The 21,793-nt window shown below is 36.5% G+C and overlaps 1 protein-coding gene across 1 annotated transcript in view; it reads left to right on the forward strand.

Moving 5' to 3' along the window:
* The window catches only part of PXDNL (peroxidasin like), a 521,054-nt gene that overhangs the window by 189,181 nt on the left and 310,080 nt on the right, over window positions 1-21,793 (forward strand). The window contains exon 2 of the mRNA XM_045982128.1: window positions 4,386-4,457. Within this exon, the coding sequence (XP_045838084.1) occupies window positions 4,386-4,457 (72 nt within the window). The remainder of the gene's footprint in view (window positions 1-4,385; window positions 4,458-21,793) is intronic.

A 21,793-nucleotide genomic window follows, 5' to 3' on the forward strand; every position in this document is an offset into this window, starting at 1 on the left:
GACTATCATCTGTGGACAAATTACAATGTTATTTTTTAGTTTAAATACCTACTTGTTTAATGTTTTCAAAAATATGCCCTATGTCTGGCATTTGTAAAATATACTGGGAACCTCAGACCTCTGGGAAAGGTCTAACATCTCTATCACTCTGTGCGATCTTTCTCTTGACTTTTCCATACAGACATAGTATAGGTCCATCTAACCCACCCAGAAGGTGTGTAATGGGCCGTGATGTGGGCGTGGTGTGCCCTGTTTCATGAAGGAACTAAATAACATGATCTTGAGCTAAGCTAATTTGTTAAGGTTAGTTCACCTTCCTGTCTGTCCATGCTTGTTCTCTGCCCCCTGTGTACAACGGGGGAATCATTTAAAACTCATTTTGGAAGGAGAATCTTTTGGATTAAATTTGAACTAAAACCCATCTCTTATTGGTTAAAAACATCAATTCCAAATTTCTCACCGTAAAAATCATTAAACATTTCTTCTTCAGATTTAACAACTTGAGCTGGAGGCAGGCAGGCCAGACAGATAAACAGACAAACTCATGTTGACCCCTGCCAGTAAGCACCATGAGCTCAGTTTTCATCTTGGTGCCTTTCCTAAAGTTGTTTCCAAATTGAATTCCGCAGTGAAAAGTGAATGGGATGAAAATTGTGCTAAATAATAATTATTTTTATGAATATTATTTTATCAATATAACATATATCATAAAGGGATGAATTGTGCAGGATATATAAAAATTCAATTTTAACTCTATGCAAAGAGTAAAAAAATAATGCTACAAATAATGCTAAGTGAAGTTTTATATAAATGACAAATTTTGTGTGGTTGAAATTTTAGTGATCCATCTTGAACATAATAGGGGCAATATGGGAAATTATTTTTGGATAAACTTATTTACACAGAAGGTAGTATGATACGAATTTGATGGTCATTTGAATTCAGATGATCTTTTAGTGTAATTTCATGAAAAGGTATGGTAAATACTACTTTCAGCAATGCATCGTGGATTGCCCCATATGCAATTCTAAAATGCAGCAATTAAAACTAGGAAGGGAAGTCTTAGAGTTTTAGTTATGATCTACCTAACTACACAAGTTTATGTGGTAGAATATACTGACAAAGAACATGAATGTTAACATGCTAACTTTGGTGCATTTGAATATGTCTTATAAGAGTTTTAAGTCAAGGGGGAAATAATCTTTGGGTCTCTTTAAGTGTGCTTTGCTTTTCTGGAAAGCTGCTTCTCTGTGGCTGCCTGAGCAGTAAGAACTGTGGGTCATGTATCTCACAGCCCCCTAAATAACCCTTGGGACAGTGGACAACTTGCCACACTATTCTGTGGCAGGAGAACTTAGTCTTGCTTGTTAGTGAAGACAAAGGGAGTTTTGATAACCAACACACTTAGCACCTTTACTCTTAAATCGATTAGTGAAAAGTTTAAATTTAAAATGTGGTGATTAGGGGCACCTGGGTGGCTCAGCGGTTTAGGCCTCTGCCTTTGGCTCAGGTTATGGTCTCAGGGTCCTGGGATCGAGCCCCACATCGGGCTCTCTGCTCAGTGGGGAGCCTGTTTCTCCCTCTCTCTCTGCCTGCCTCTCTGCCTATTGTGACCTCTCTCTGTCAAATAAATAAATAAAATATTTAAAAAAATAAAAAAAAAATAAAATGTGGTGATTAGTTCAAGCACCTTTTTTCATTATTTTAAATTACATATATTATGTATTACTGCTGTATTATTTAATTGAAAATGAATTCAGAGTTGGCATCATTTTGTAGATCTGAAGCTGTGCATACACTATGATCTAGCAATCCTAATTCTAAATATGTTCCAGAGAAATATTTCTTCATGTGCACAAGGAGATATGTATGCATGTTTATTGAAATATTATTTGTAAATGTTGCAAAAAATTGATAACAGTCAAAATGGCTGTCAGTAAGGGGATGTATAAATGAACTGTGTCTGCATAGTGAAATATTATAGAATAGTTGAGGATAAATATCTAGATCTTTATGTGTCAAAGAATGACCTAGAAGAGATGCAGTAGAGGGGGAAAAAGAGAAGTTTTAAAAACCATAGAAAGTTTAATTCCATTTCTGTAAATTTAAAAACACTAAATATTCTATATTTATCTCTATGTTTATTTTCAGATTTTTATATGTATACATTTTACTTTTTTATTTACATTTATTCACATACCTATGTATGTTTGTGTGTCTGAAGAGAAACATCGCACTCAGGAGAGAGGTTATATTTTTACATGTGATTTGTGTAATCAAAATAAAAATGTGTGGAACTGTGAATAGAAGTGGAAGCAATTGTTAATTCTGGATATGGATAATAAAGAGTACTCTTTTCTTATTTGTACTTTTCTGAATTTTTAAAAAGTTTCAAAGCCTTAAAAAAACTGATTTATCTTTTTATATTTACTCCCTTTTTGTATTGTTGGAAGCTCAATTTGGGAGGACTATTAGGATTTATGGTTTGATGTGAGAGGACAGTCCTTTCTGTAATTTAAAGCTTCTGTGTTGATGGGAAATTAAGGGCCTATAGTATTTGGATTTATATAACTTTATCTCCTGTAGGTTTACAGTAAAAATTTCACATTATTTATAAAGTTTCTTTTAAAAATATAGTACAGACCAAATAACAATATATGATGTTTAAGCAGAATGCACTGCTTACATTTGTCTTACAAAGAGGTATAGTCACAATGAGTTATTTTGATTGAATACCTTTTAAAAAAATGTCATGCATCTTTTTTCTTTCTTGGTGACAGAATTTAATTGAATTATTTTAATTGAAAAAGCTCCTATAAAATTGCAATATCCTTCCAAGTCAACTCAAGAGAAACATAAACTGATAGAATTTTAAGGTAATCTTATAAATATTTTTGAGTCAAGTATTCTAAAATAGTACTTTTATGATGGTGAAAATTTTTATTTTGAAAAATTAGTTGAGGGGAAGTACATATTTTGTTTTTTGTTTTTGTGTTTGTTGGTTTCCTGACACACTAATGCTCTGTAAAATTTTTCCAGTATCATTGCCCTTGGGTCTCATATTTCCAAACAATTTTTTCATCAGTTTCCAGTTATCCCTACATTAGTGATATAAACTCAGCTCAAATAAAGTTATCAAAATATCAGTTTTTTTCCTAGATAACTAAAAAGCTGGAGGTAAGTTTGGTCTCAGGCATAGCTGGATGCAGGGCTTTGTTTTCTTCCCCCATATTTTTGCCTTTTTGTCTCTAGTTGACTTCATTTTCTAGTCTGGACACTTATGGTCATAGATGCTCATTTTTCATAATCTCTGATCCCAAACACAGAGCATAACTGTTTTATTAAGCAGCTATACAACACTCATGAATGCCCCCAATTTGCTTTGCTTGAGTCATATGCTCCCCACAGAAGAAACAGTGTGTCCAGGGAGACAGTTGTCTGGCCTTATTCACCCTCTTTGAAGGGCACATGACTGACATTTCCACCAAATCATAGGCAGTAGAGTGGGTTCTTCTCTCACTGACAGAGAGAGTCTAGGCAGACCAATACCTAAGTTGGCTATCTGTGCAGAACATTTTGTTTGTTCCTCTGTTGTACCACTAATACTTTATATACTAATGCTGTAAGTATTTGTTTGTAATCTTCAACTCAACTGTGCCTGCTCAGTAGCAAGGACCATATATATTGTTCATCTTTGTGTCCCTATTACTTAATGTGGCATGTAGTTGGCATTCAATAATTTACATGCTGAATAAAGTAATGTATTAATTGATGAAAGAGAATGTTGGTTGCCTCTCTTACACTAATTGTTTTTTTTTTTTGACGTATTTTAATATTTCCTTAGAAGGCTTTATGTTCCTGGACTATTAAGAAAAATTAACTAATTAATAATAATTTTGCCTAAACCCAAGTAATGGTGTTATGTTGAATTGATAAGTGACATCTGACCTATCAATATTATTCAAATTTATTATGCTCAATTGGCATGTTGCCATATATAGAATTTGTTTCAGTGCCATACAAATATGACAAATGGAGATGGTGTAACTGCTTTTAACACTTTGAAAAGGTCTGTAACTAGCTGCATTTTTCTGGTGTCTTTAGACTAGCATATAGCACCTGATATGCATAATCTGCTAATTGTTAGGTACATACGTACCTAACAATTATGCATAATGTACCTAATTCTGTCTTGTGGTTAGTCCTTCAGTACCATAATTTGGTTATAAAAATAAAATTAGTTTTTAGGCTTCTGGAAATAATAATCATAAATATTATATATATTAATGATATAATACATATACTATATAATACAATAATATATAAATATATCATATAAATATTAATCATAAATATTATAATATTTCTCCTTTTTATGTTCCCAGAGACTTGAGGTTTAACAGAATACAAGAAATTCCTGGCAGTGCCTTCAAGAAACTCAAGAATTTGAACACTCTGTGAGTACTTATGCTTATCTGTGAGGTTTCTAAAATTACAATCTAGTTGTATTGCAGATTGCCATGAAAAGTCATTTGGAGACTAAAGAATAACTAGTGTGGGAGTGGAAATTTGTTAGTGCTCTTGTAATCAGAAATTCTCTGTTTCTTTCCACTACTTATATTTTTACTACCTCTGAATCTGGGAAGTAGTCCTATTTATCTAGTTGTCCTTTATATTATATTTGTTTAGAAAGCTTCATGGTTGAGGAAACTGAAAGAATAACTAAATACTTTGTTTATGGATCCCATAGCCAAAGCAATAGGCATGGAATAAAAATTCATGGTCTTGTGACTATGAAATCCATGCTTTCACCACCATGCCACTGGATCTTCTTATTTGCAATACCACAAATATCTTTAAAATCATGTATTTAGAGGAAAAGTTACAACTTCATGGTTAAGCTCTGATAAAAATTTTCAAAGTCTAAAACACTCATTTTATTCATTTATATTTATTATATGTGGTCTGCTTCGCAGGTTGCTGGCTTTGGGTCCAGACCAAAATACACAGGACCCTGCTATGGTATAGCAGATAGTCTGATCTTGAAGATGATCAGTAAACAAAGATCCAGCTGTTAAAACTGTAAAACATGTAATAAAAATATGGCAACTTCTATAAGGGAAGAGAATAGAATGATATGAGAGATGACGATAGGGCGCTTACAGATACTAAGATTGCTCCAAATTTATAATTATTTATGTTGCATTTAGATTAATCCATAGGGCAAAATCACTGGAAGTTAAGAATATTCAGTGTTGTTAGAACTATGTGGGTATATTAATCTTCTTGACATAATATTTTTGTAATCGAGTTAATAATATTTTCAACCTAGCTGAATTTATCACTGTGCTATAGCCAAGCCAGTTCTTCTAACTTCAGGGTTGAAATTATAACTTTATACTTGTATTTTTCCCACCTGGATTCTTTCCAATAACTGATGCCTGAATACACATACTTTATCACAATATCTCTGGTTGGGGTGATGTAAGGGCATAAGGAAGTAAAAACTGCAAGTTTATTTCTTAACAATAAAGCAGATGTTCTCAAACCATAATATGTAAAAAAAAGTTTCCTGGGGAGCTTTTAGCCATGAAGATGGATAGTTCTCTTCCCCAAAGATTCTGATTTAACATTTCTAAGGAGGGACCCAAAGATTTGCATTTTAATGAGTATCTTTAGGGGGTCTGGCACTTGGGGAGCACTATCATTGAAGAGTTCAATTGCTATCTACTGAGATAAGTAGATGATAGAAAACCAAATATCTTATAAATTTATCAAATTGTTAATGTTACCAAGTGTTATCAAATCTCTTCTTTCAATACAGTTGCCACTTAAAAAGTTTTTTGAAGAGTGAAGCAAAATGATGATCTTTACTGCAGTTTGGCCACATTTTGGAATTATAGCACATAATACTGTAGTTATTAATAAACAGTCTATCTCCTCATTTGGTAGAAGCCATACTTATTAACTTGTGTCTAAATATTTTTATGAAAAGCTCAAGATGAAAAATTATCATTTGTGGTGGTAATTACAAGCCTTATCCTATACTGGTTGTTTTATGTACATTAGCTCCATTTCTCACTCTATTTTGCACTGTGTGATAGATGTTATTATTTCCATTTTACAGATTAGGAAACTGAGATTCATAACTGTCATGTAATTTACCCACATTCATACATGTAGAAAGGGGCAGAGTACAGATTCACCCACACATTGATCTGTTAACTGCTGAGCTATATGGTTTCTCATAATAGCTCTCAGGAAGGCTAGTTCCCTGGAATAACAGATGATGGATCACGTAAGTAGTAAGTTGTGTCAGGGGAAAAGGAATGAGGTCAGAAAGGGGACACTGAAAAGCTGCTGGGATTGGAGAACTTGTGCTAGACCAGTGTGGTGAAACCCCAATTGTTCAATGAGTTCCAAGGATCCAACAGAGTTATACTTATGCTGGTATATTCATGAAAGGGGAAAATAAACCTTTTAGCTGGTATAATTCTGAGTTTCTTGTTGTATGTTTTTTTTTTACACTACCAAATTACCATTTTTTGTAAGAAAATCTCAACATTTAAAATATTTCTCAAATAAGATGTAATTTTAAGGTATGATATTATGTTTGATATAATGTGATGAAAAATCTTCACTATGCCTCATCTCATGAGAGCTTTTTATCATGTTGATGAATCAACAGTCACTATTTCAATTATTTGTTTTTATTTAAAGATCTGGCATAGTGTTTTCTTTTCTCTCAAGACTTGGAAGAATTGATGTTTAATGGTTTGCCAAAGGTGTTACTCTGTAAGTAGCCATAACTTTAGTTAAGATATTTGATTTGTCTTTAAGGTTATTTGTCTTGTGGTATAGCAAGGGAACAAAATTTTCTGCAATAAATATTAGCATAATTTTCTAGTTGGAGATATACAGAAAAATTTAAAACAAGCATTAATTTCTGGGATAATAGAAACATGTAGATTAGGTTTCACTTTCCACCCATTACTAGTAATAAGACTTTGGCTGGATCACTTTGTTTCTTATTTACTTTGTAACATGCTTTAAAGATGAAAAAATGACTACACATGGCTTTATGCTGATTTAGCCAATATCATACAAACCATCAAGATGAAAAAAAAAACTCAAAGATCTGAATAAAATGCAAAAAGCAAAAAGTTCAGATGGTGATGAAGGCAGCCAGGACTTGAGTAGCTAAAATCTGGGAAAGAAAGGAAGCTCACCGAGCCGACTCAAACCTCTTTGCAACTTTTCCTGCTCTGTCCATTTGCCAAATCAAGATGCAAAACATGGAGAATGAAGAGAAGGCAATAGCCTAGATTTCATGGCAGTCTCAATGGACTGAGAAGACAAAATTGTAATTTAAGACCACCAAGAAAATGAGCACTAGAAGGCAAAGATACTGAAAGAAGGCAGCTGCAGAATAGTGAGGCAAAGATTTTGCCAGGCATTTCAATGAAGCACTTGCTAACTTAGAACTGAAATACATAGGAAAAGTATACTAGGAAACCAAGGATAAAGCCATTATTAAGACTTAAAAAGCTAATCAGAGATTTTTGGCCACTCCAAAATACCAGAGAAACAAAAAGAAAAGTTTAGGGGGTCTCACAGAAAAAAGCCCCTGATAAATACCTCTGGTTTTATTTTATTTTATTTATTATTTTTTTAAAGATTTATTTATTTGACAAATAGAGATCACAAGTAGGCAGAGAGGCAGGCAGAGAGAGAGAGAGAGGAGGAAGCAGGCTCCCAGCTACGCAGAGAGCCCAATGCGGGCTCGATCCCAGGACCCTGGGACCATGACCTGAGCTGAAGGCAGAGGCTTTAACCTGCTGAGCCACTCAGGCACCCTATTTTATTTTATTTTTTTTGAAGACTTTATTTATTTACTTATTTTTAGAAAGAAAGAGGGAGCAAGCAAGAGAGAGAGAAGAGGGAGAGAAACAAGCAGACTCTGATGTGGGCTTGATCTCACAATGCTGAGATCATGACCTGAGCCAAAACTAAGAGTCAGATGCTCAACCGACTGAATCACCCAGGTGTCCCAATACATCTGGTTATAATTTTGTACCCCTAAAGAGCTATGCCCTAGAAGCAGTGGACCATCCTAAAATTTTGTACCCCTAAAGAGCTATGCCCTAGAAGCAGTGGACCATCCTAGGGTGAGGGTGATCTGCTGTATTCTTTCTGCCTCCTAAAAACAAATCAAACCCTCTCTGGAAAAATATAAAATGATCTAAACCCTCTAAAATTTTTCACTCACAATGTATGACATTCAATGAAAGATGTCCAAGCATGCCAGGAAAACCAAGAGGAAAAAAAAAGATAACCAGAGTAGCTATGTTTGTTTAAGATTTTGAGGTAATAAGACATAGGCTTTAAAATAATTAGAATTAATACATTTAAGGGAATATATGAAATGATAAAAATTTTCACCAGATAAGAAAAAATTATTTTTCTTAGAACTAAAAAGATATTCCATTTAGGAATTGAGTGGAATGGTTCAATTATAGATTAGAATATGGTAAAAGGGAGAATCAGAGTCCTGAAAGATAGGTTATTAAAAATCACCCAGATAGATGCACTTTGAGAAAAAAGATGGAAAACATAGAAAAGAAAGTAAAAGACAGGGACCTGACAAAACTATCTACATGTAAGTGGAAGATGGTAAAGAAAATAGGATAGGGGTAATATTTGAAGAAATTTTAAACACCAATCTTCCTTCAAAATAAAGATACCAAGTCACAAATTCAAGAAGCTGTATGAAACTATGTAGGCTAACAAACAGAGAACTACACTCAGTCACATTGTAGTATACTTGCTGAAAACCAAAGACAAAGGGGCCATTTAAAATATATTTTTAGGTAAACATACATTATCTTTTAAGAAATAACCATGGAGGGGGGGAATCAAGATGGCGGGGAAGTAGGAGGAGACGCCATTTCAACTTGTACCCTAAAGTGAGCTGATTACCTACCAAAGAACTCCGATCACCCATGAAATCAGCCTGAGATCAGAATTATACACGTCTGGATCTCTACAGGAGCACAAGACGCCAGTGGCAGGTAAAGCAGAGTGGGAACATCGGACTGATATCGAAAGATAAACAAAAGGGGGAGGGAGCCAGCAGAGGCGACCGATTAGAAAGTAATATATGAGAGTGCCCTGCATCTGGGGACCAGCACTAGCTTGGAGTCGGTTGAAAGCACTCAAAAAAAAAAAAAAAAAGAGCAAAGCATCGCGGGGGAATTGTGGGAATCGGGGTGGTTAGGGACAGGGGCATAAATCCCCGGACCCAGGACAGCCTCCCCTGGCGCTGAGCCAGAGAGAGTGCTGTGGAGAAACCAGGTCTTGGTCCCTGAGACCCGAGTGCGCCTGAGCTGCCAGTGTGTCTGAGAACATGTGGGGTCTGGCTCCCATGAGGGGATGGGAGCCTGGCCAGACGGCATTCCTGAAACACGAGTCCCACACCCTCCCTTGGGAGAGGTGCACACAGGTGCTAGCCAGGAGCTCTGGCATCCTGAAAAACCAGGCATTCCCAGCCCGGGCCAGCAGGAAAATCTCAGTGTGCGATCACTGCTTGGAACCTCTCTGGAGGTTTGGAGCTGCCCAGCCACCGCTGCCATGGTATTGGGTACAAGGAGGAGATCCTGCATTCCCAGGGACCGTGACTCACAACCTACTCTGCCCACAGCTCTGCAGAGCATTCTGAGGCTTCCCTCTGAGAAAGAGGTCTGGGTGCAGTTTGCTCTCCTCTAAACCTCTAAAAACCATCAAAAGCTGTCAAGGGGAGAGAAAACAGATGAAAGAACATAAAAACCCCCAGAGAACAAAAGCCTGAAAAAAAACGGTTTCCTCAGCGCAACCCCCTTGAGGGGGGCGGGAGGACCTAACTCAGGGAACATCATTGTCTGAAAACCCACGTGGCAGGCCCCTCCCCCAGAAAACCAACCAGGAAGGAAGAAAAAAAAAAAAAGACTACAAGAGAACAACCACCACTACTTCATAAATACAACTTTTATTATTAACTCTTTACCAATATTCTGGTTTTTTTTTTAATACATATAGATAATTTTTTAACCTATTCACCATCACAGTGAGATGTCCAGTACATCAAATCCCTTAATAATCTTCTAACCTGAACTTTTTGACATATACACCCATGTTTTTCTTTTGCTTTCTATTTTTTAAATTTTTTATTTTTAATTTAGTTTAGTCTAGTTTATTCTTTTTTAATTTTTATTTTCTAATATACATATAGAGTTAAACTTCAAGGTAATCCCCTTTCCCTAATCAATGCTACCCCTATAGGCAAACCAATTTTTAATCCCCCTTTATCTTAGGAAAGTTGAGTCCCTTAACAAAAACATCAAGATACATCCAGGAGGAATCAAAATAACCTTCCTCGTCCACACTGAGAATTTATAACCACTCACCCACCTTTTCCTTCCACCAGTGTTTCTGTGTATTTGTGTTTGTCCTGATAGTATATAAAACTTATACTTGGGGTTCTTTCTGATGAGGTTCTTCCTTTTCTTTTCTTTTCTTTTTTTTTTTAAAGATTTTATTTATTTATTTGACAGAGAGAGATCACAAGTAGGCAGAGAGGCAGGCAGAGAGAGTGAGAGGGAAGCAGGCTCCCTGCAGAGCAGAGAGCCCGATGTGGGACTCGATCCCAGGACCCTGAGATCATGACCTGAGCCGAAGGCAGTGGCTTAAACCACTGAGCCACCCAGGCGCCCCAGGTTCTTCCTTTTCTTTGGCTTTTATATATATATATATATATTTTTTTTTTTCTCTTGTCATATAATTTTATCAGTCTTTTTGTTTGTCTGTTTTTGTTTGTATACTTCATAAATCTTACCGTGGGGCCCATTTGGGCTGAGCCTTCTCTTTTATTTTCCCTTTTTTTCCTGTCTCTCTTTCTCTTTTTTCTTTTCTTTTTTTTTCTTGTTCTCTATTTCTTTTTCTTTTCTTTTTTCTTTCATTTGGGTGGGGAATCCTGATTGCACAGAAGCGTTCCAGGGTGCACATTGACTGCACCACAATTGATATATCCAGCTGCATCCATTCAGTCATTTCTTACCAAAATGACTAGGAGGAGGAATGCCCAACAGAAGAGAAATACAAAGGATGGACCTTCTGCAACAGAGCTAATGGCTATCAACATAGACAATATGTCAGAAAAGGAATTCAGGCTAACAACTATCCAGGCAATAGCTAGGTTGAAGAAAGCCATGGATGACCAAATGGAATTGATTAGGGCAGAACTGAAAGCCACCAGGGATGATGTTCACAATGTTAGGGCAGAACTGAAAGCCACCACGGATGATGTTCAAAATGCTCTCAATGAATTCCAATCTAATCTAAATTCTCTAAAAGCTAGGGTAACTGAGGCAGAAGATACAATTAGTGATCTGGAGGACAAACAGATAGAGAGAAAGGATCAGGAGGAAGCCTGGAACAAACAGCTCAGAAGCCACGAAAACAGAATCAGGGAAATAAACGATGCCATGAAACATTCAAATGTCAGAATTATTGGAATCCCTGAAGGGGAGGAAAAAGAAAGAAGTCTAGAAGATATAGTGGAAGAAGTTGTCTGTGAAAATTTTCCCAATCTCACTAATGGAAACAACGTTCATGTAATAGAAGCAGAGAGGTTCCCCCCAAGATTTTAGATTCTCAAAAGTCCTCGCAACACCTTATAGTTAAAATGAAAAATTATCATTCAAGACAGACCCTCTTAAAAGCAGCCAGGACAATGAAGCTCCTTACATACAGAGGAAAGCCCATTAGAATAACATCAGACCTGTCCACAGAGACCTGGCAAGCCAGGAAGGGCTGGCAAAATATATTCAGAGTACTAAATGAGAAGAACATGCAAGAATACTCTATCCAGCAAGAGTTTCCAAGACTGGCACTGCTTAAAAGACTATGCAACCACCAAGCTGACACTGCAGGAAATACTAAGGGGGGTCCTATAAAAGAGAAAAAATCCTAAGAATATGATGGAACAGAAATACAGAGACAATCTACAGAAAGAAAGACTTCAAAGGTAACACGATGTCAATCAAAATGTATCTATTAATAATCACTCTCAATGTGAATGGCCTAAATGCGCCCATAAAATGACACAGGGTTGCAGATTGGATAAAACGACAGGACCCATCCATATGTTGTCTTCAAGAGACCGATTTGGAACCCAAGGATACACCCAGACTGAAAGTGAAGGGATAGAGAAGCATCTTTCATGCCAATGGGCCTCAAAAGAAGGCCGGAGTAGCGATTCTCATATCAGATAAATTAGATTTTAAACTAAAGACTGTAGTCAGAGATACAGAAGGACACTACATAATTCTTTTTTTTTTTTTTTTTTTTTGGACACTACATAATTCTTAAAGGGACTATCCACCAAGACGATCTAACAATTGTAAATATCTATGCCCCAATATGGGAGCAGCCAATTTCATAAGAAAACTATTAATCAAGATAAAGAGTCATATTGATATGAATACATTAATAGTAGGAGATCTTAATATGCCTCTCTCAGTAATAGACAGATTGTTGAAGCAGAAAATTATTAAAGAAATGAGAGCATTGAATGAAACATTGGACCAGATGGACCTCATAGACATATACAGAACATTCCACCTTAAAACAACAGAATACTCATTCTTCTCAAGTGCACATGGAACCTTCTCCAGAATAGACCACATACTGGGTCACAAAGCAGGACTCAACCGACACCAAAAGACTGACATTATACCCTGCATATTCTCAGATCATAATGCTTTGAAACTGGAGCTCAATCACAAGGAAAAGTTCAGAAGGAACTCAAACACCTGAAAGCTAAAGATCACCTTGCTTAAGAATGCTTGGATCAACCAGGAGATCAAAGAAGAACTTGAACAATTCATGGAAACCAATGAAAATGAAGACACCTCAGTCCAAAACCTATGGGATACAGCAAACATGGTTCTAAGGGGGAAATTCATAGCCATCCAAGTCTCCCTCAAAAAAATTGAAAAATCTAGAATACACCAGCTGTCTCTACACCTTAAAGAACTGGAGAATCAACAACAAAGCAAACCAACTCCACATGCAAGAAGGAAAATAATCAAGATTAGAGCAGAGATCAATGAGGTAGAAACCAGAGATACAGTAGAATGTATCAATGAAACTAGAAGCTGGTTTTTTGAAAGAATCAAAAAGATCAATAAACCATTGGCCACACTAATCCAAAAGAAAAGAGAGAAAGCCCAAATTAATAAAATTATGAATGAAAAGGGAGAGATCACAACTAACACCAAGGAAATAGAAACAATCATCAGAAATTATTACCAACAGTTATATGCCAATAAGCTAAGCAACCTAGATGAAATGGATGCATTCCTGGAAAACTATAAACTCCCAAAATTGAACCAGGAAGAAATTGACAACCTGAATAGACTGATATCTAGTAATGAGATTGAAGCAGTGATCAAAAACCTCCCAAAAAACAAGAGCCCAGGACCTGACGGATTCCCTGGGGAATTCTACTGACCTTTCAAAGAAGAAATAACACCTATTCTCCTGAAGCTGTTCCAAAAAATTGAAGCAGAAGGAAAATTTCAAGACTCTTTTTATGAAGCCAGCCTTACCCTGATCCCCAAACCAGGCAAAGACCCTACCAAAAAGGAGAATTTCAGACCAACATCACTGATGAATATGGATGCTAAGATTCTCAACAAGATCCTAGCAAACAGGATCCAGCAGCACATTAAAAAGATTATCCACCATGACCAGGTGGGATTCATCCCTGGGTTGCAAGGTTGGTTCAACATTCGCAAATCAATCAATGTGATATAACAAATCAATAAGAGAAGAGAGAAGAACCACATGGTCCTCTCAATTGAGTAAAAAAAGCATTTGACAAAATCCAGCATCCATTCCTGATGAAAACGCTTCAAAGTATAGGGATAGAGGGAACATTCCTGAACTTCATAAAATCTATCTATGAAAGACCCACAGCAAATATCATCCTCAATGGGAAAAAGCTCACAGCCTTCCCGTTGAGATCAGGAACATGACAAGGATGCGCACTCTCACCACTCTTGTTCAACATAGTATTAGAAGTCCTAGCAACGGCAATCAGACAACAAAGAGAAATAAAAGGTATCCAAATTGGCAAGGAAGAAGTCAAACTCTCTCTCTTTGCAGATGACATGATTCTTTATATGGAAAACCCCAAAGACTCCACCCCCAAACTTCTAGAACTCATATAGCAATTCAGGAACGTGTCAGGATACAAAGTCAATGTACAGAAATCAGTGGCTTTCTTATACACTAACAATGAAAATACAGAAAGGGAAATTAGAGAATCGATTCCATTTACTATAGCACCAAGAACCATAAGATACCTGGGAAAAAACCTAACCAAAGAGGTAAAGGATCTGTACTCGAGGAACTACAGACACTCATGAAAGAAACTGAAGAAGACACAAAAAGATGGAAGAGCATTCCATGCTCATGGTTCAGAAGAATAAACATTGTTAAAATGTCTATACTGCCTAGAGAAATCTATACTTTTAGTGCCATTCCGATCAAAATTCCCCTGGTGGGGCGCCTGGGTGGCTTAGTGGTTAAAGCCTCTGCCTTCAGCTCAGGTCATGATCTCAGGGTCCTGAGATTGAGCCCCGCATCAGGCTCTCTGCTTGGCAGGGAGCCTGCTTCCCCCCTCTCTCTTTGCCTGCTTCTCTGCCTACTTGTGATCTCTGTCTGTCAAATAAATAAACAAAATCTTAAAAAAAAAAAATTCCACCAGTATTTTTCAAAGAGCTGGAGCAAATAATCCTAAAATTTGTATGGAATCAGAAGAGACCCTGAATTGCTAAGGAAATGTTGAAAAACAAAAACAAAACTGGCGGCATCACATTACCTGATTTCAAGCTTTACTACAAAGCTGTTATCACCAAGACAGCATGGTACTGGCATAAAAATAGACATATAGACCAATGGAACAGAGTGCAGAGCCCAGATATGGACCCTCAACTCTATGGTCAAATAATCTTCGACAAAAGAGGAAAAAATGTACAATGGAAAAGAGACAGTCTCTTCAATAAATGGTGCTGGGAAAACTAGACAGCTATATGTGGAAGAATGAAACTCGACCATTCTCTTACACCGTAAACAAAGATAAACTCGAAATGGGTAAAAGACCTCAATGTGAGACAGGAATCCATCAGAATCCTAGAGGAGAACATAGGCAGTAACCTCTTCGATATCAGTCACAGCAACTTCTTTCAAGATATGTCTCCAAAGGCCAAGGAAACAAAAGCAAAAATGAACTTTTGGGACTTCATCAAGATCAAAAGCTTCTACACAGCGAAGGAAACAGTCAACAAAACAAAAAGGCAACCCACGGATTGGGAGAAGATATTTGCAATGATAGTACAGACAAAAGGTTGATATCCAGGATCTATAAAGAACTTCTCAAACTCAACACACACAAAACAGATAATCATATCAAAAAATGGGCAGAAGATATGAACAGACACTTCTCCAATGAAGACATACAAATGGCTGTCAAACACATGAAAAACTGTTCATCATCACTAGCCATCAGGGAGATTCAAATTAAAACCACATTGAGATATCACCTGTCACAAGTTAGAATAGCTAAAATTAGCAAGACAGAAAACGTGTGTTCGAGAGTTTGTGGAGAAAGGGAAACCCTCTTACACTGTTGGTGGGAATGCAAGTTGGTGCAGCCACTTTGGAGAACAGTGTGGAGATTCCTCAAGAAATTAAATATAGAGCTTCCCTATGATCGTGCAATTGCACTGCTGGGTATTTACCCCAAAGATACAGATGTAGTGAAAAGAAGAGCCATCTGTACCCCAATATTTATAGCAGCAATGGCCACGGTCACCAAACTGTGGAAAGAACCAAGATGCCCTTCAATGGACGAATGGATAAGGAAGATGTGGTCCATATACACGATGAAGTATTATGCCTCCATCAGAAAGGATGAATACCCAACTTTTGTAGCTACATGGACGGGACTGGAAGAGATTATGCTGAGCGAAATATGTCAAGCAGAGAGAGTCAAGTATCATATGGTTTCACTTATTTGTGGAGCTTAACAAATAACATGGAGGACATGGGGAGATGGAGAGGAGAATGGAGTAGAGAGAAATTGGAAGGGGAGATGAACCATGACAGACTATGGACTCTGAAAAACAACCTGAGGGTTTTGAAGGGGTGGGAGGTTGGGAAAGCAGGTGGTGGGTAATAGAAAGGGCACGTATTGCATGGAGCACTGGGTATGGTGCAAAAACAATGAATACTGTTACGCGGAAAATAAACAAATAAAAAAATACAAAAAAAAAACCCAAAAAACAAAAAAAACCAAACCAAAACAAAGAAATTGTTGTGGAAATGGTGAATGTGAAAAACAATGGAAAGGCATTTTGCTGAAAAAAAATAATAATGGAAAGACTTGAATTCTACTCACAGGGAAATTAATTTTAACAAGGTAAACACACACACACACACACACACACACACACACACACACACACACCAGACATTTACAGAGACATAAAAGCTGACATAATTTGCAGTCAGTAGGCCTGCAAATTCTTTTTCCCCTCAGGGAGAAGGAAAAGAATGCAAAATAGCAATGCAGAAATATAGTATGCAATGAAAAACACATTAAGGGTAAATATTTTGACTAACATTAAATTTTCTTTAAAAAAAATTACTCATTTATTTTAGAGAGTGTGTGAGCACACATGAATTAAGGGAGGTACAGAGGAAGAGAATCTTCAAGCAGCCTCCCAGTTGAATGTGGGGCCCAACCTGGGATTTGATCTCATGACTCATGAGATCATAACCTGAGTCAAAACCAAGAATTTGTTGATTAATCAACTGAGCCACTCAGGCAACCCATTTATTTCTTATAATAATAGCATGCATTTAACATATGTAGAACGAAAATAAATGATAACAATAGGACAAAATGGAGGAATAAGTTAAATGGAATTAAAATGCTTTAAAGTATTTTCTCTGTTAAGAATATCCTAAGATTATCATTTAAAGGTGGACATTAATTAGGTCGATATGTCTGTTGTAATATAACTACTACAAGAAAAATAAAAAATGTATACTTAAGAAGTTAGTAAGAGAGAAATCAAATAATAAAATTGTTAATTAATCCAAAGAAGGCAAGAAAAGTAACAGGACCAAAGGACAGACATAAGAAATAGTAATATTCTGTGTACACATGAAATACTAAGTAATGTTCAGATTGGTTACAAAAATTAATAATTCAATTTATTTATATAAAAATCAAGTATATTTCTATATTCTAGTAATAACTATTTCAAAAATGACATTTTTAAGTGATATAATTTTCAATAACATTAAAAATTCTGAGAAGCAAACTGAGGGTTTTGGAGGGGAGGAGTTTGGGTGTTGGGTGAGCCTGGTGATGGGTATTAAGGAGGACACATATTGCATGGAACACTGTGTGTGATGCATAAACAATGAATCTTGAAACACTGAAAAAAAATTTCACAGATTACATGTGTGTATCAGTATTTGTTGAAAACTCACAACTATCTAGCTAATAATCACAAAATTTTGTTTCCAAAAAAATTGATAAGTAGAAATAAATGCAACAAAATTATAACTTTATGAGAAAATTATAACAGATTGCTGGGAGAAATTAATGAATTCTGAAATAAATGAATCCATATATCATGATTATGAATTGGAAGACTTGATATTGTTACATTATCTCTTCATTTCAACTTGATTTATAGATTCAATGCATCCCTAGTCAAATCTCAGCAGACTGTTTTGTGAAAGTTTATAAGCTGAATCTACAAAAGACCACACATACCTAATCAAGTATTAAAGAAGGATGTTATAGAAAGATTTATATTAGATATCAAGATTTATTATAAATAAAAGAAATTACAAGTGTGGATTTGATTCAATGACAAAGGAACAAATGAAGCAGAATGAAGAGTCCAGAAATAGACCCACAGGTAAATGGTCACCTGAGATGTCACAAATGTATATTGGATTGCAGTGGGATAATTAGAATTTTCTAGTAAATAGTGCAGAGTTATTTGGTTATCCATGATGAAAAGGATAGATTATGGCACTATTTCACTACTTTGGCTCACATACAATACTCAGTTATAGATGGTTCATAGATTGTGTAAAAGATAAAAATAATAAGGATTCTAGAAGATAACAGAAAAAAATCTTCATATCCTTAGGACAGATAAACAATTCTCAGAGAACACAAAAAAACAGTAATACTAAAGTAAATGATTGATAAATTGGATTTCATTAAAATTAAGAACTTCAGCTTTCCAAAGACAACGTTATGAATAAAAAAAGAAGACATAGGCTGGGAAATTTGCAATTATGTATGTCCAATAAAGGATTTGTATCAGGAACTCTTACAAATCAATAAATAAAAGACAAAACCCCAACTAAAAAATATGTAACATCTTGAAACTGCTGTTTGACAAATTACAATATCCAAGTGGCCAATAAGCTCGTAAAAATGTATTCAACATCTCTCTGCATCAGGGAAATGCAGCATAAGATGACAATAGAATACCTCACACCTCCATTACAACAAAAAACACTCACTTATAGTGGAGACGATAGAACTCTTATAAATTGCTGGAGTGTAAATTGGCTCAGTTATTTTAGGACACTGGCAGTGTCCCCTAAAATTAAATACATGTATATCTGGTGACTAAGAAATTGCACATCTAAGCATATAATCTGCAGAAAGGAGTACATATGTAGTTCAAAAGTTATGTATAAGAACTCAGTAGATGGGCGCCTGGGTGGCTCAGTGGGTTAAAGCCTCTGCCTTCAGCTCAGGTCATGATCCCAGGGTCCTGGGATCGAGTCCCACATCAGGCTCTCTGCTTGGCAGGGAGCCTGCTTCCCCCTCTCTCTCTACCTGCCTCTCTGCCTACTTGTGATCTCTCTCTCTCTGTCAAATAAATAAATAAAGTCTTAAAAAAAAAGAACTCGGTAGAAACATTATTTGTAATTCTGAAAACTGGAGAAAATCCATAATTATCCATAAGTAAATTACACTAAATTCACAAAATGAAATATTATAGAGTAAATAAAAAGAATGTGTTACAACCACATGCAAAAACACAGAAGAATCTTGCAGATGAAATGTTGGGAGAATTATGCTAGACACAAAAGAGGGCATACATGTTATGATACCTTTTATAAAAAGTTCAAAACCAGGTCAAAAAAATGCAATAATTTCTATGTTGATAGAAGCTGAGGTTTACTGGCTGAAAGAGTGCATGAAGGAATTTTCTGTGATGTTGAAGATATTTGGTTTCTTGGTTATGTGGTGGGTACATGAATATTTTCATTTTTTTATGGAAAAATATCAAGTGGTATACTTTAGAGGTCATGAAAATATTCACCATAAATTGATAGCATAAGTAAATAGTATTTTTGTGGAGAGGTTGTATACAATTTCTTCTCTTCTTTTTACTTTTCTGTTTTTTCCAAATTAGGTATAATGAATATGTAGGAATTAATAATGTTAAAAAGAGGTAGAAACTATTGAAAAAAGGGATGAAAAGATTAAACCTACTAGACAATCAAGTCTTTGTAAACCTAAAGTCATGCAAAATTAACTATAGAACAAACTATATTCCTGTGAGCTATTACAGGTAGAATTACACAGCTGGATGTTGCAAGGGAGGGAGAGAGAGAGAGAGAGAAGCAAATAGGAGATTGCACAAGGAGAAAAATTGGCTTGGAAAATGAAAGGGGCTGAATTTTGTGAATTCTTGCAACCAGCAGGGCATAAAGCCTAGAGTTTAAAAGGTCAGCAGGCTTGACTGGGATAGAGCTCAGAGGGCAGTGCCCTTTTCATGGAGAGAGTTCAGGCAAACAACCCAGGGCAGAGTGATCTGAAGAACGCCTCAAGCACACAGTGGGGAGATTATTCACTCACCTTGGATAGTGCCCCTAGGAGGCAACATTCACAGAGATGACTCTCCAGGAACAGAGAAATAGGCCAGCACGATTTCCCTCCCTTGCTCCTCAGCATAAACACAGAATCACTGGTGGGAAGCAGTACCATGCCATACTGGCTGCCTGATTGCTTACACTAAGTACCACCCCCTGGATTCTGACAGGATTGCCCTTCCCAGGCAAACTTGCCACAGTCCCAGTGCAGAGTGTCCCTCCCCCAGAAGACCAGCACAAGTCCCTGCCCATACCACATCTCCTGACCAGAAAGTTCTACAGGGCTTCACTTCTAATGGGGTTAGTGTCAGGTCTCATTTCACAAGCAAACTGCTTCATACCTCGTTAAAACTTGCTCCATTCAGACCACAGACCAAACATTACCCAGAGCAGGCAAAGAGAGCCTCTGCAGATGGCTGAGCTGAAGGATAGAACAGCCACAACAAACAACAGGGCACATGAAACCAGGCCATAGACACTACATGACCTGTTTCTCATAAGGCCATTACTTTCAGGAGCAGTAGACATAACTGGGTTTTCTAGCACAGAAGAAGAAGGCAGAGACTTAGACAAAATGCCAAGATGGACAAAAATATCCTAAATGAAAGAACAAGATAAAGCCAATACCAGAGATTTAAGTGAAACGTATATAAGTAACATGCCTGATGGAGAATTGAAAGCAACAATCATAAGGATACTCACTGAACTTGAGAAAAGAAGACATCAATGAGACCCTTACCATAGAGATAAAAGAGTAAAAAAAGAATCAGAGATGAAGAGGGCAATAAATGAGATTGGAAATAGGCTTGATGCAATGAACAGCAGGCTGGAAGAAGCAGAGAAATAAGTTAGTGACTTAGAAGACAAAGTCATGGAAAGCAATGAAGGTGAAAAAAAGCAGGAAGAAGATTTATGCAACACAGGAATAGACTTAAGGAACTCAGTGACTCCATCAAATGTAATAACATTCGTATTATAGGAGTCCTAGAAGAATAAGAGAGAGAAAGGTGGGGGGAAGAAAAGTTATTTCAAGAAATAGTAGCAGAAGATTTCCCTAATCTGGGGAAGAAACAGACATCCAGATCCAGGAGGCAGAGAGAACTCCCATCAAAATCAACAAAAGCAGACCAGACATATTGTTATTAAATTGGCAAAATACGATGATGAAGGAAAAATCTTAAAAACAGAAAGACAAAAGAATTCTTTAACTTAAAAGAGAAAACCCATAGGCTAGCTGGAGACTTCTCTACAGAAACTTGGCATGCCAGAAGGAGTGGCATTCAAAGTGTTGAGTGAGAAACATCTGCAGCCAAGAATCCTCTCTCCAGCCAGACTGTCATCTTTCAGAATAGGAGAGTTTCTCAGACAAACAAAAACTAAAGGAGTTCACGACCCTTAAACCAGCCCAGCAGGAAATATTAAAGGGGACTCTCTGATTTAAAAATAAAATTGTTTAAATCCAATTTAATTAACATATACTGTATTATTAGTTTCAGAGGTAGAATTCAGTGATTCATCGGTTGGTTGCATACAACACTCAGTGCTCATTACTTTAAATGCCCTCCTTAATGGCCATCATCCAGTAACTTTATCCCTCCATTCACCTCTCCTTCCAGCAATTCTCAGTTTGTTTCCTGTAATTTTAGTGAAAAGTAAAGACCCAAGTGGCATTGATAAAAAGAATCAGAGAAAATCTCCAGAAACAATGACAAAACAAATAACAAAATGTCAATAAATATTTATCAATAATTCCTTTCATGGGCTCCTG

The sequence above is a fragment of the Meles meles genome, chromosome 1 (genome assembly GCF_922984935.1).
Source record: "Meles meles chromosome 1, mMelMel3.1 paternal haplotype, whole genome shotgun sequence".
Classification (NCBI taxonomy): domain Eukaryota; kingdom Metazoa; phylum Chordata; class Mammalia; order Carnivora; family Mustelidae; genus Meles; species Meles meles.